At 40.6% G+C, this 16,100-nt stretch overlaps 2 protein-coding genes across 4 annotated transcripts in view; one reads left to right on the forward strand and one right to left on the reverse strand.

Moving 5' to 3' along the window:
* gabrb4 (gamma-aminobutyric acid type A receptor subunit beta4) overlaps positions 1-16,100 on the reverse strand; it is a 354,886-nt gene that overhangs the window by 219,707 nt on the left and 119,079 nt on the right. The window lies entirely within an intron of this gene.
* gabra3 (gamma-aminobutyric acid type A receptor subunit alpha3) overlaps positions 1-16,100 on the forward strand; it is a 167,335-nt gene that overhangs the window by 41,563 nt on the left and 109,672 nt on the right. For all 3 annotated transcript variants that reach the window (XM_074672399.1, XM_074672401.1, XM_074672400.1), the window contains one exon: positions 2,016-2,122. In XM_074672399.1, coding sequence (XP_074528500.1) covers positions 2,037-2,122 — 86 coding nt within the window. In that variant the 5' untranslated portion in view covers positions 2,016-2,036. The remainder of the gene's footprint in view (positions 1-2,015; positions 2,123-16,100) is intronic.

Genomic DNA, 16,100 nt, shown 5'->3' on the forward strand with positions numbered 1-16,100 from the left:
ACACAATACAAAAATTGGGAATAAATAAAGTTACAAATGAATTAAATTACCAAAGAATTGGCGGTGTGAGACATCTTACATACTTCATAACTGGTAAAGCTGCTGGTATTTTCAGTACTGATATCTGTATCATGAAAAGTACAAGCTAAATTAGTGACAACCTCCTTATCTTACACCAGATTGACTCAACGTTTTGTTGAGTCAGCATTTCCAACGTGCAGACGGTAGGCTTTAAAATGCTGCTTAGAAAACAAATAAGTGATGTCACAGAAACTGCTTACATGTTACTTTTTAAAACATCTAGGTGCATCTGAATGAACCCTTCAAAGAAAAAACAGCCATCGAGATTTGTAAGCACAAACTTGTTTTGCTCATCGGTACATGTCACTAAGGCACGAGCATTTACGGAGAAGGCAAAGTTACATTTGACTTAGTTAAACAAGGTTAGAAGTCTATCTATCTATCTATCTATCTATCTATCTATCTATCTATCTATCTATCTATCTATCTATCTATCTATCTATCTATCTATCTATCTATCTTTGTTCTTCTCTCTCTTCTACCTAAAAAGGAAGAGCAACTTTTAGCATCTTAAACATGTAAACACATAGATTTTAAATGGTATATATCTACTTTGAGAAAAATTCCAAAAAAATGACAACCAGCAACTAAATATTTTAAGGCTGAGATGTAGATAATAAGGATTTTCTTCTTCTGTTTTCTCTTCTTCTTGTTTTTATGCATTTGGAGCAAGCAGATACCTTTAAATTTGAAGTTATTGCAAGTAAACTGCAGTTCTTCAAGTGTCCACTTGAGGCTGGCTCTTTTTGGTCTAGTTGCATCATTTTTCATAGGGGAACACACTGAACAAGAGGTGAGTTTTTTTTTTTTTTTTTTAATAACTTAGCTTTGTAGATATAAAACTAAAGAACTAGATCAATCAAACGGATGTTGAGTGGTCGTCTTAAATACAGTGCCTGCAAAGGACAGGCTTCAAATGCTACATCGGTAACAAATGGATGATGTCACAGAGACTACATTTGGTTTAGAATCAGCCTCAAGTGGATAATCAGTGAACTGCAGTGTTTTACAATTCTGCCATGGCTTCAGTTTCCAGCAGTGGAGGTTGCTGCTTTGATTGAGGAGAGTGGATCACTAAAACAAGAATAAAGAAACACCAAGGATGGAAAAGATTTATGTGAATATTGTACACTATCTTTATTAAACAATAAAATACAAAACCAGAATTTGTCAATAAAACATTTGCTGCAGACATTATAGAGTGTTGTGGCATCTTTCATTTAATCTGAATCTAATGTTTTTACCAAAGATGATGCGAGTTGCTGCAGTGATCAGCTCAAAACGATAAAAAGTTTTGTAGCTGCCCAAGGAGACAGATTCACTCTGTATGTTTCTGATCACCGGCTGGAGACTCAGTGGAGTGTAGCACACAGGTGTGAAATCATCTCACTGGTAAACATCACTTTACTAATTATTGTCTGCGAGCAGGAGAAAGGGAAGCAGCTGTGTGCGCTCTCACACAGAGCCACCGGTGAGCTCCTGTAAGAAGCACACTGCGTTGTGTGAATTATATGTATTCAAGCTTCTGGCTATTTGATGGTTAACTCACTGCGTTCAAGACATCCATGAACAAAAGAAAAGGTGTGAGCAGCACACATCATTTACTGTTAACAAAACTGTCAACCTGTTTGATTTATGTCACATGATAAAAAGGTCTCACAACGTGATGTGTGACAGGAACGTGCCTCGGGCTATAAACATGTCAGGGAATCAGTTTAAGAACAAGCTGACACCTTCAGCCACATATATCAAAAATATAAACCAGTCAGTGTGAGGATGAGGGGATTGGTGGATTATAATCAGGGTTTAAATGGATGATTAGAAATAAAGGGAGCGGTTAACATGTTTACAATGTCTTTTAAAGTAGCTTATGAGCTGTTTACTGGTATTTGTCTGCAGCCTCATCGTGACATCATCTCTTTTTCCCTCCACAGGAGTCCTCGGTACAAACTGATATGGCTGCTGCACTTTGGAAACCAAAATCTGTGGACCCAGGACTGTGGGCCCTCTTTGTGCTCCTCAACATACTTACTGTATCCAGGTATGACAACAAAAACAACAAGAAGAAACTGTTTTCACTTTTCCTCTTTCTACTTCATGTCAGTTGTTTCTTTTCCTACATTCATTTGGTCCTGACCCTCCTGTATGGGAGGGTTCCTGTTTTCATCAGGCTCACAGCTGCAGGAGCAATTGTAATCAAAACAACACCATTAGAAAACTGAGTTCATCAATAATGTAAGCAGAGAAAAAGCAGGGACTATTTTTGTTATTACACAGTGAGATGTGCTCAGCTGGGACTGTCAGTTTGGCAAATTAAATTACCAAACCCCCGTTACGATGTTGAAAAAACTGCAGAACAGCTCTAAAATCCTTTAAAGTCCCTGGAAACTGAAATAACAATAGCCCCCAGTACTTTAGGGGTAACTTTTGGCCTCTCAGTGCGTCACATTATAGTAGCAATCCATAGGTGAGATGGTCTTTTAAGTTTCTGTAAACTTTGCTCATATTGGCTTTGTTCTTGACCTGGTTACAACCAGAATTAATCAAGAAATGTGGCAATTAATTACAAGAAAGTGAAGAAAAAAGTTGCTTGGCAGCTTTACAGCTTTAAGCAACAATAGCACGAAGCGAGGGCCAAGTATTGACAGCTACTAGTACAGAGAACCAACTGCAGTTGGCTATTTTTGGTCTAAAAGAGTTGGTGCAGTTTAGTCCTTCTCTGAACACACTGTTCATGGCTGCTCGATGCTGATTGTCAAATGTGTCACTGAGGAGGAGGCAAACAAGACGTCAATCAAAATGTGATTGGCTGCACCTACACAGTCTTGATAAGAAGCAGTATGTCCCGCTCACACCAAACCTGAATGCAGTTGAATTGGAATGTGTCAATAACTCACTTCCTTGAGGAAAACCAAAAGACAAAGATTTTGTGAGAGGGGAAGAGTCCCTGAAATGCCACACTGGCAGGGTCGGTTGTGCTGATTGTGACAGGGTTAACCTGCAAGTACAACAAAGTGACAGACACCGGTTTGCACAACTTACTGCATAATTCAACCTTACTCACTCAATTCCTCAAAGCAAACTCCTCTTTTTTTCCCCATTTCCATAAACAAGTAGTTTCACAGGAATCGTCACACCAAAAATTAACCTGTCTCATGAGTTCTATATGAATGACTCTCATCTGCAGGATTTTCCTAAAAAAATTAGATGTCAACTTTCACAGGAATAATCTTACTTAATCATCTACTACAGGCCTCTATATGTGTATCAGTGTCTGTGTCTGCCTCAACCCCCTCCTCAGCCTGTATGTTGATGTTTTGGTTGTATCGAGACATTTCTGGTCAGAGAGTAAGCATGATTACATCATCAATCACAGAACACCCAGTGTGCAAGTGACTGTACGCGTTGATGATAGCGAGTGGAAGCTAATCAGAGCAGCTAAGATAGTGGACGTAGCACAGAGGAAGAAAGACACAACCAAAGTGAAACGAAACACCAAATAGATAAAGCTTTTTCCTAAATGAGGGTGAAGCTTAGCTCAACTTTCACTCACTGTGGGACACTTGGAAAGTAGCTAGGGATGAAGAGCGGCGTGAGTCAGTATGTCAAATACCCATGAGTAGATTGTACTAACATCTCCAGTCAGGTGCACGGCTCTCGAATCTCTCCCACAATACTTAAGGAGGTTGCTGGGCTCCTGAATTTGGTAACATAGCTTGAGTCGGAGGAAGAAGGCGCTGCCGCTGGCACTGAGCCAAGGAGGAGTAGCCCAGGTTGAACTCTACCTTTAAATAATTTGCTTGAGTTTAGATTTTACAACACAAATGTCTCAGAATTTGATTTGTTGACTTAAATTTGCACCCACATTTTTGTGTACTTTGCTGTGCCGGTCAGGACCTTATGTCAACTTGCATTTTTACATTGACTTAACATGTAATTCACTCACTCAAATGATTTGTTTCCAACGTTTTTGATGACAACCATCCAGTCCACCTTGGTAAACATTTTGACCTTCCTAACAATGTGAGTCTGACAGGCAGTGCCACATTTTTAACAACTTTTATCCCTCAAGTTATCAAAATCCAACCGAGACAGAAAACCGTGATGAATGAGCCAATAAAAGTGCAACATCCAGGGGGGCTGATCTCTTGCCATCAAATACACACTGTGCGTGATGAAAAGTTTTTGTAAAGGTTTCCTTGTATGGAAAGTTCACATAGATTTAACTTTGAATTCAAATGTACGCTTCAAGTTGTACATCCAGAGACTCTCATACTCCGTGAACGAGTAACCTACATAATATTCCTTATTTGCATTTTCAGTTTATTTTTATGCTCAAGGACCTCCTGGGCGACACTGTGACTTTCACATTTTGACAGAGATTAAAATAGAAACAAAGCCACCTTGTGTATAAATTAGGCCCAAAAAGGCAAACACAGATACTGAGCTTATTCTCCCATGAAGCCATGCTCTCCTCAGCACAGGTCTGAATTTTACTGACTGCTGAATTAATTTGCATTGTGCAGCACACCAAGGCTACGATTGTCCATTCACAGCATTTTCCCTCCTGCATCCTGTGCACATTTTTCACTTTGTGTGTCAAGAGTCAGCAAAAAAAAAAAAAAAAAGGGCTGGGCACCAGGATGTCTGGGAGTCATTCTGATCACACCTCTGGTAGATTCAAACGCAGAGTTTGCACAGGTTGCCGTGTTAGCATTGTTTATCAGTCAGGATGTCACAGCAGGGAAAGCAGCAGAGTGTAAATCACTTCTATTCGAGAAGAGGCTCACCAATCCTGGGAGGGAGCCGGCTGGGGGGAAGAAATCAGAAGAGTGTGACAGGGATTAGCCCAGTTTGCTTTGTCATTGTGCCACTTGGCTCTCCTTGCTTATTAGGAGCACACAGCGCTGGTAATTACATATATTTAATAGAAATGTGTGGCCAGCAGACTCATGGCCGAAGCTGGCAAGAGATCTTTACAAGAGTATGTGCTTTGGCATTACTGCACCTCTCTTATTCAAGGGCGAGCTAGATGATGTAGGGGACACACCTGCTGGTTCTCACCCTTGTCTTACTGTGTATCATTTGTCTGGGGGCAGTTTTTACGATGTGGGTTACCACGGAGCTCCACTATAGAGGGAAACTTAAAGCTACAGCTATAACCTGTTCTCATTTTCACTGGGAACATTTAAAGATGATTTAAGGTCTGTACCAAACTCAGAACTTGGCAGTTCAATACAAAGCTATGCCTCTCATGTTTTTATCTCCTTTATTAGCCTCATCTGTTGACAGTCTCACTTTTTATCAAAAAAATTTGGCTGGACTTTGTTTCTTGTCTCTTGTCCTTCAGTTTTATGTTTTTTATACTAAGAGCAGATGAAGGACTTCAGTTCAGGGAAGTGTAATTTTCCAGAGAGCAAAGCAGTATTAAAGTGATGGTCACCTCAAGTGACACCACAAAAGCCTACACGATGACTGACTTGTTACGTCATGCCACCCCTGAATATTTCGTTGTACTTGTTGCAATGACAAATAAAGATCTATTCTATTCCAAGTTGGGGAAGACCAGCCTTAAAATGAGGCCATCCCTTGGGCTGAGAAAGATTTATTTGGTAGAGGTGTTCTAAAAAGTTTTTTTTTTTAATACAAACTCTTTTGGTTTTTTTTTTGTTGGTAACAGAGATCACAAATCTAAGGAAACAGAGTCTGATTCTTTCTGAAATCCTTATCAATGACAAACAATTTCAAACTCGTCTTGTGTAACCAAAACTAGGAACATGTTGTCACCCACTAAGACATTTCTCATTTTCTCCGTCTTGGGGTCAAAAGGCAACTCTGGTTTTTTGACACCTGGACCTTATTTATAGGTGTGTGCATGCTCATATACTCACTCAGACAAACATCGTGCAGCTCGGAGTCCTTCAGAAGTTATTTAGATCCAGCTGATTTTAGCCGCACTTAGCGGGGGCCACGGCAAGGGAGCTTCAGTGCGGGACATAATCTCTGCAAAATCTCTCATTTCAGTCATATTTTTTCATCCATTGCTATCCATCGTTATCACAAACACAGTCCTCTTCTATTGCCATAGACGAACACTGTCCACAAGCGCACCATCAGTTCGCACGAGTCGTGGATGTGCTCCTGTTTGTTGTTGTCGAGCCAGCTCTTCGTCTCTCTCCCTCTGCATCCTTCTTTCATGGAGCTCCTCGTCCGTGTACTCAGGCTCAAACCAGTAAGGACAACCGTCAAATGTTTGTTTACCAGGTCAGCTCTGGGTCAGCTGACCCACCTGAAGAAGGTAGACGAGCTGACTTTATGATAACACTGGCGATGGATGAAAAAATATAGTCGAAATAAGTGATTTTGCAGGGATTATGTCCCACGCTGAAGCTCCCTTGCCGTGGCCCCCGCTAAGTGCGGCTAAAATCGGTTGGATCTAAATAACTTCTGAAGGACTCCGAGCTGCACGATGTTTGTCTGAGTGAGTATATGAGCATGCACACACCTATAAATAAGGTCCAGGTGTCAAAAAAACCGAGTTGCCCTTTAAGACCAGGCTGAATCTAAGTGATGGATATCTGAGCTGCTGATTTAAGTCAGATGATGAAGATCTTAATGATAAAGTGAATCCTGATAATCTCTGCTTGTTATCTGTGTGACTTCACAAAGTTTAGTATTAACCTTGGTTGACATTATTCCAGTGAAATGTTCACCAAGCAATCCCTAAAAAACTCATCCTGAGCAGTTTCAGTGCTGCTTGATCAGTGAAACAGATCTGTGTTACAATTAATTTTGGTTGTAAAATCAGTAAGGTCTGGTGAAGTCCAGAGTCAGAGCCAGGCTCTGTGGAAGCCTGCATTATGTCTGCTTCAGGCCCTCTTAGGACATTTGGAGTGAGTTGTGGGTTCAGACAGCCCTCAGCACTTGCAGAGCTCCCAGGAAAGAACCTGCAAAGTCCACGTCTTTAAGACTTATGGAGTCGTGACATTTGGATTTAGCGCCTGATTTCCACCCCCATCTGACACCTTTGGGATGAATTTTAACAGCGGTTGTGGGCCAGGCCTTATCAGTCCCTGACCTCACTAATGCTCTCGGGGGCTAAATGGGAGCAAATCCCTGCGGCCAGGTCCCATCATTTCATGGGAAGCTCTCCCAGAGGAAAGGAGTCTGTTGTAGCTGCAAATTAAAGAGCTGGGTTTTGGAATGAGGTATAATGCTCAGGTGTCAACATCTTTTGAGATTAGAGGATTCAAACCGGGGAGACAGCTGGAGGAGAGAGCGCATAGGGAGACACATTGTGCTACAATTTACATCAAATTAGTCCTCCCTGTTGGGATCTTAGCCTGAATCAGTCAAATCTAGACACACAGGCCTGATATCCTTATTCGTGGTTCATTGTGACTTAAGCTTTCTGAGGATATTATTATGTCAGCTAAATCTGCTCAGAAACCATACAGAATGATGCTCCAAATAAACACCAAATCAAGTCAGAATGGCCACAGATTCCTGTCACTTTGAAGTAGACACTTGTATGGTTTCAACAAAGCTTGTTGTTTTTGTTCTTTTCTCTTACCTCCTCCTCTCTCCTGCAGAAGCTGTATTTGTTAATAGAGCTGTCAATCATTGTGTTAAACCCCTTTCTAGAGCTTCAAATAGCAATAGGAACTTAACTGCAAAAAAGTAGCACATAGACATGAGTCAGCATGATTAAAAAATCCCTTTATTTACTCAACCATGTTTGAAAAGTCTGATGTTCTTGATTCAAAGTTTATCAGTGATGGGAGAAGCAGCTCTTTTCAGTGTACTGAATCAGTGGAATCAGCTCAGTAAAGTGATTTATTCAAAAGATCTGTTCACAGAAGCTACAGTTTGCAAACTGCAAGCTGCTAAAACTACACTCGCCAGCCACTCTATTAGACACATCTGCTCGTTAACACAAACTTCTTATCAGCCAATCACATGGCAGCAACTCAATGCATTTAGGCATATAGACATGGTCAAGACGATCCACTGCAGTTCAAACCGAGCATCAGAATGGGGAAGAAAGGTGATTTAAGTGACTTTTAACGGGCTGGTCTGAGTATTTCAGAAACTGATGATCTTCTGGGATTTTCACCCACAACCATCTCTAGGGTTTACAGAGACTGGTCCCAAAAAGAGAAAATATCCAGTGAGCAGCAGTTCTGTGGGACAAAATGCCTTGTTGATGCCAGAGGTCAGAGGAGAATGGACAGACTGGTTGGAGCTGATAGAAAGACAACAGTAACTCAAATAACCACTGGTTACAACCGAGGTCTGCAGAAGAGCATCTCTGAACACACAACACGTCCAACCTTGAGGCAGATGGGCTACAGCAGCAGAAGACCACACCGGGTGACCCTCCTGTCAGCTAAGAACAGGAAACTGAGGCTACAATTCACACAGCAACACCAAAACTGGACAATAGACGATTGGAAAAACGTTGCCTGGTCTGATGAGTCTGGATTTCTGCTCCACATTCAGATGGTAGGGTCAGAATTTGGCGTCAACAACATGAAAGCATGGATCCATCCTGCCTTGTATCAACGGTTCAGGCTGCTGCTGGTGGTGTAATAGTGTGGGGGATATTTTCTTGGCTCACTTTGGGCCCCTTAGTACCAACTGAGCATGGTTTAAAGTCCACAGCCTACCTGAGTATTGTTGCTGACCATGTCCATCCCTTTATGAGCACAGTGTACCCATCTTCTGATGGCTACTTCCAGCAGGATAACGCTCCATGTCATAAAGCGGGAATCAACTCAGACTGGTTTCTTCAACATGACAATGAGTTCCCTGTACTCAAATGGCCTCCACAGTCCCCAGATCTCAATCCAATAGAGCACCTTTGGGATGTGGTGGAACGGGAGATTCTCATCATGGATGTTCAGCCGACAAATCTGCAGCAACCGTGTGATGCTATCATGTCAATATGAACCAAACTCTCTGAGGAGTGTTTCCAGTACCTTGTGGAATCTTTGCCATGGATTTAAGGCAGTTCTGAAAGCAAAAGGGGGTCCAACCCACTACTAGTATGAAATGAACAACTCTTTTCAGTAAGTGATTCAGTTAAGTTCATTCACCCAGATGATGTTATTTTTGAACGAATCATTCATGAACGTCACATCACTAAAGTTAGTTTCATGTCCCATCTATCAACATAAGGGAGGCAGGCTTTCTGACCCATGAAGCAGCAGCTGGCCAGCAGGGGGAGCTTTAAATGTTTTAGCTTCACTTTAGCTGCTATTTGTTTATACAGTCAATAGTTTACTACTTTTAATAGCACAGATTTGACAAATTGGAAAAAAAAAATCCAGAAATAATGTTAAAAGACCGACCTGAATAAAAATGAAGCTTCGTTTCACACTTCTCCTGAAACCACAGGTGAGACAGGATATGAGTTTCAGTTCTGTATTTAATCAAACCTCCATCCAGACCTTGACTTTCACCTTGTTAACTAAAACCAATATGAGTGAATAAATTATTAATAAACTCATGGCGATAAAACTGAGAAAGTACAAGGAGCCTGACCCTGTATTGATTATGCAGCATGAGGCTGGAGAACGAGACTGTAGATGGGATTATTGGCACCAGCTTTCAGGATGGTAATAAAACGATGGAAAATCATTAGATGTGATGGGAGGAGTGGGTTAATAATGGAAAAGCATAAAGTGTTGACACATTCAGGGATGGAAAATTGTCATCACACTCTTTGAAGCCGAGCCAAAGCAGTCAATGCTGTTCATTATGCATGAAGCTAACGGCACGTGACGAGGATTTTCATAAATGTTAATCTTTCTGCAATTACTTGAGACATGATGTAGAGCATATATGCAAAGCCCTCGCACAGCAGTCTTTCCTCAACACTTCTCCTTCACTGTAACAAACACTAAATGAGGCTTTATCTTTAGTTCATTCGAGGGCAGACTTTTTGTTGCCTCTCTGCAAAGCTAAACCTGAACTAAATATGGAAATGCATGCATCTGAGAGTGAAAGTATGCATTAATTGTCCATCAAAGTTCAAGCAGCTGGAGTTGAGAAATAATCCTCAAAACATCTGAATATCTGCGTATCAGCAGAGCAGTTTCTCTCTTGGAGCTGCCGCCCCCCTCTGATGCCCAGTGATGCTATCTGCCTGCTCCAAATCGGCTTTACTACAGTCGAGGCAGAAGACTTTTCCTAATGGATTAAGGTGTAACAGACAAATCCTCCACATAAGGGTCTGTCATTCTCCACATCACCACATTTCCTCATTCCTCCGCACAGTACAAGACGAGGCTGATTAAGCTATTATTCAAAGGAATCCATGTATTACATATAAATGAGAAGTCTGAGTTTATTTCCATTCCAAGGAGCACTTTCAATCTATCAGCTGCTTCGCCTCTATCTCCTCCTCGCCCTTCTTCCTTCTTCTTTCCTCGAGTCAACACTTAACAAGTGTGGACACTCCGGCTGTCTTGTTGTCTATTTTGTTTGTAATCCGTTGCCAAGCTGCCAGCTAACGTGGCACATAATCAATGGCTATAAGGATGAGAGCGCTATATGTACACTTTGCCTATGGATTGGCGCTGAAGTTGGCCTGCCTTTTCTGGCTTCCCCACCACGTTTCACATGAATTATTCACAGCGTGGCAGAAAAGGGCATCACTGTGAGATGTGACCGGGTCACCTGATAACGCTTCGTTTCTGGAGTGTTGTCAAGGTTAATGTGTCACAGGTCCAGACAAGGGGAATGTGTTCAAGATGTACTGCATGGTTGAGTGACTATTAAGATAAATTTATTCCTTGTTTAAAAAAGACAAAATACAATAAAAAAAAAACATTTAATGGGAATGAATGTATGAAGGAAAAAGTATCTTTTTGCCTAATGCACAGAAAAAGACAGCTACTACATTGGCTAGGAATATATGGATATGATTAGAGATTTTCAAACCAAACTCCCAATTTCATCTTTTATTTTTAATTTATTTGTTTCAAAAGAATTTGCAAAATCTGAAGTCTGAAAACCAAGAGTCTTTGGGAACATACTCCACATTACTGCTGGCAGCCATGTGATGTTGAATGAGTGTTTCTGTAGAAAGGAGACGGGAGTGTTGGATGGAAACTTTGGGAGTCCAAGGAGAGCAACGTGGGAGGTTAGAGAAAAAATCAGGATTTTCATCTTAAAAAAATCAACTTAGAAAACAACTATGAATTAATCAATAAAACCATTTATCGCCCAGCCACAAAACAACATCAACTTATCCTTTTTGTCTGTAAGAAAGCATAGGTCTTGCTTGTGCTCTAATAATGTCATGGCATCTAAAGCTTAAAAGGATCTTCCAGTGCTTCAATCAAGGAGAAACCATCAGAGTGGGTACCTTGACAGCGTAGAAGAGGAGTGTAGTGACTGTGATGTCCGTGACTGACTAACCTCTATTTACATATTCTGCATAAAATTGTAGAATCTGTGGGCGGGGGACTGGATTTTAGTTTGAGAAGCGTTCTGGTTTCCGTTTGTTTTACATCCGTGGTCCAAGAAGCATTGGCCAATCATGTTCCAGCAGGCTTTGAAAAAAAACAGACTGCCATCTGCCATAATGATAACCCAGCTCCAACTGCCGGTTATCTGACCACTATTTACTCTCCTTGATAAAGAGACATCTGCATGCAAGTGCAGCTCACTTTTCCGGAAGAAAATTTCAGTTTGAGCTGTAAATCTGCTTGGATGGTCAGATCTGCTCTGTGAGAGTGTGACAGAAACCGATCAGTGATTGAATTTCCCAGACCAGAATGAATCATAAAGGATCAATCAACAGAAGCTACAATGTAATTTAAGGCCTTATTGATATTAGTCGAACATTTATTTAGTGAAATCATACACCTACCTACATGTTGAAAAATGAAACTAAATCTTGGAAAAATGTCATCCTAAAGGTAAAATATGTGTGATTAATATGCAATTAATCAGTTAAACGATGAACAATTTGAAAAACTCATGTGACAGTGAAAGTGAAAGTCCCTCCAATCTGCCATATGACCTTGTGTTATTGTTTTTTTCTTTTTGTGTCACTTCCTGTGCATTCAGTGGTCAGAGGAGCAGATTTATCCATGGGATGAGTCACACTTGAATCCATTATTGCATTTACAAAGGAGAGTAGTTCCTTCTGTCAGTTCTCTCGACCTTACTTTCCTCTCTGCCAGCAGTATTTTGGTCTTATCCTGTTTTTGGTTTACATAGATTCTTTTTTATTTCTTTCAAACCAAACACAAACAGTTTTTACCACATCTAAAACTTTGTGAAATGACTGATAGTATTTCTCTAGGTGGAATGTTTTAGATTTTTGCACTGACTTCTTTGTTCTGTCTCGACTCTTTGCCAGTTAACAACAAAATTTCATTACAGTTTGAGTTTATTGTTGTGTTAAAAATGAGGGACTACTGTAAGAGGTTCAGCTCTCTTTGCATAGTAACCATCCTTTATCTACTACAAGTAGCGCTATTCATATGCTGTTTTTCTCCACTTTTACTTCACTAAGAAATAGGGGTGCACGATAACTATCGAACCGATAGTTATCGAGCCGATAACGGGAAATTGTTACATCATTCCTATCGGTACGATATAACGGCGGCTAGCCCGATAACATGTCCATCTTTGTCAGCACGGCGGTGCCCCGCTCCCAAAGACATGAACTGCCTGCAGTGAGTGATGCGTTCAAGCGGCGTCGGCAAAAAAAATTACAACACTTCCTGACTGGGAAAATGTAAGCGTTCCCCCTCATGTCGGAAAAGACTCATTAAATTGGTCATATTATGGTAGCTACAGACTTGAATTGGCATCCACAGTATTTTTTTCACGTTACACATAAAAAATACTAATAAAAACTAGAAGAAATAGGGATAGACAGATCATCAGCCGGGCCGATTATCGGGGCCAATATTTGGCATTTTGAGGCACATTGGTATCAGCCTTTTTTTTAATTCTGATGGCTGATAAGAAACAAATTTAAAACTGCGTTGTTGCAGCACTGATGCAGCCACTCTGCTTTCTGCAGTCACTACTCAGTCCCCAGCACTGTCCCACCCACGGTATCATCTAATTGGTTACAAGCAGAGCCATGGCTCGGGTAACAGCCAATCAGCAGTGCAGTTATTGCAGATATTACAGTTGCATTGAAATTTTAGGAAACTTTATTTGTTGTAGAAAACTTTAGCTATTTTTTTTTTTAGTGTTTTCATTTAACTTTATAAAGCATGCTTCTGAGCCTGGGAGCTGTTTAATAAACTCGTGCTTGAAGGCATTTGATTGCAGTTAAATGTTGGAGTTTGTATTATTCAAAATTTTGACACCAATATTTGCACTTTGACTGCAAATTAATATCGGCTTCAAATAACGGATATCGGCCTCCTTGACTACAAATAATCAGTATCGTTATCGGCCCTGAAAAATCCATATTAGTCTATTTCTACAAAGAAATCTCTACAAGTTCTTCAACTTTTGCCAATACCCTCAAGCATTAGTGTCTGAACTTACATTTCAGTGAAGACAGTGTGTGTTTTTGTCACCCGTAGCTTCCTGCTTTATTTTACTGACATTCACAGAAGATAACATTTCATTCAGATCATCTTTTTTTTCCCAGCTAGAGTCGGTGAATCAGATTTTGTTTCATTATGCATCATCCATCTCTGGTCTTCAATCAGAAAGCCAGGTTAAGTGTCTGTTTTTCATGTGTGGTTTTGGTTGTATTCAGACACAGCTAATGCACTTACGGCCGGTTAGTGTGTTGCAAAACGAAAGCTCTGCAGCCTTTAATGGATGCATCAAATGGATGTTAATTAATTCAACCCTCACCTCCGTTCTGACACCTTCATAAGTGCTTTAAATGAAATGCAAAAATGAGTTAATCTAATTCACATTTCTGATTGTATTCTCACCGTTCAAGTGTGAAACCCTCTCAGTCTCAGCCTGTGAGTCTCAACCAAATGAAACAAGGGACAAAACCCGACAGAGAGACCAAGATTCATTCAGTGCTCATTCTTTTAAAGTTTTATCGATCAGTATTATAATCAACTTGAATTACTTTTACTTTTTTCTACTAATCAAGTAACTGGGAGTTTGAGTAGTCAATCAGAAAAGCTTGGTTTCTAAGAGAACAGGCAGACAGCTGTAAACAAGTGGAGGACTAATGATCAGAGAGACCGAAGAGTGCTGTGAAATCGCTGTCCTTCCACCATGCCAAATTCTCGCTGAATTTCATTGATCTAAGCACTAATTACTTTTGAGTTTCAGTCAATTTTCTATTGATATACTGAGCATCTGGCCAATGATCTTCAGAGTGACCAATTAGCGAACAACCCCGGCAGGCATGAATCAAACTAAGGCTGGGATGGATTTCCCAGAAGCCATCTGCAGAGCTGCACACAAACCGCTCAGTCCTGCAAACACACAAACGCTGACCTCATGTCTGGACCGCTGGTTGGTCCCGTAAGATTGAAGTATTTGTGGCATTAAAGTGTTGTTCAAACGCGAGCACTATCTTTTTCATTAGGTTTTTTATGTTGTTTATTCACCATTTCTTCCTGGAGGAGATGCCTCAGACTCACTTTCCATGCAGCGTCGTCCATAAAACACAATTATCTCAGCACACCCGTATCCCACGCCAACAGCAACATCCACCCCCGACTCCCTCTGAAGTTCAGTCAATGTCTGAGGTAGCGCTATGGATAACAAGCCCATTCAATACAGATTGAAATCCTCACACCAGGCTGTGCTTTTGGATCCTCAAAGTGCTGTGAACAAAGGGTTTGTAATAAAAAGTGTAGGTGTACACTTAATTCAGAAACAGGAATTGGCTGCTGTGCAAGGTTTGAGGGGTTTGAAATCAGATAATTAAACTCTAACTTCATAGTTGCTTTTTGCAAAGTAAACACTCAATCGATGTTACTTTTATTTTAACCACAACTCATTTCTTTTCCTCTCACTGAAGAGTCAAAGCAGTTGATCAGATTCTTTTAACCACGACTGAAAGGACATTTTGTGCAGCACAGTTTGCACAGCCTTTTCCCAAAACTTACAAGATTCCTTCCTGTCACAGACTAACAACCAACAGCTGCCAAACCTCGAATAAAAAATGTAAAGAAACAGAAGCTGTGAAGTAGTGATGGATTCAATATCACACCAACCAGCTGTGCAGCATATTTTAACAGCTCAAGGAAAGCAGCGGACTTCTTTGACAGCTGATCAGATAGCTTTTTGGAGAACAGAATATTTAATGGTTCCTATTAGACGGATGGTTTTTATTCTCCAGTCTGTGCTCTCTGAAGTCAAACATTTGGCAGGGACGTTTGAGAGTTGTTTGTAGGAAGCATTATCACAGATCTTAGATAACCATTGTATCTGTGCGCTTACATTGATGACCGCTAGCTAAGCCGATTATCATCTTATCAGCATTTGTTCATCGGCCGATGTACCCTTCTAATGTATTGATTGTTTAAGAGCTTAAAGGTTGTAGGTCTGCTTTCTGGTGAAGAACATATTTTAATACTCATGTTAAACAGCTAATGAATCAGAAGTAGTTGATTTTGTTAATATAGTTTCTCTTTCCTCTCAGACAAATGTTTGGTTTGGGCTCAAATCGTTTATGTGGCTCACTTGCAGTTTGTTTTAGAGGCTCTGAAAGATGGAACAGGGACAAATCTGGGACAATGTGAACATCAACTGAGCAGTAGGCCAAATGCTTTATGAAGTATCCTTTGGATCACAGTTGACTGTGTGCTTTGGAATAAATTGGAAATACGAGTCCAAGCAGTCAGATGGCTCCTGAGACCTACATTATGCAAACCATTCTGTCTTGGGAGAACTCGGGCTTGTTCAGAGAAATGTGTTATTAGCAGATGGTTGGACTTAATAAAGAGTACATGGGTAAGAATAACAGCCATGGGAAAGGGTTCAGACTTGATACTGCCTTGATCATTATTTACAGTTCATTTTCTGTGTGACTAAGCACTTCAAAGTAAAAGGTACAA

This window comes from Halichoeres trimaculatus, unplaced genomic scaffold (assembly GCF_033239565.1).
Source record: "Halichoeres trimaculatus isolate MK-OKI-2021-1 unplaced genomic scaffold, fHalTri1.1 fHalTri1_scaffold_6, whole genome shotgun sequence".
NCBI classification, from domain to species: domain Eukaryota; kingdom Metazoa; phylum Chordata; class Actinopteri; order Labriformes; family Labridae; genus Halichoeres; species Halichoeres trimaculatus.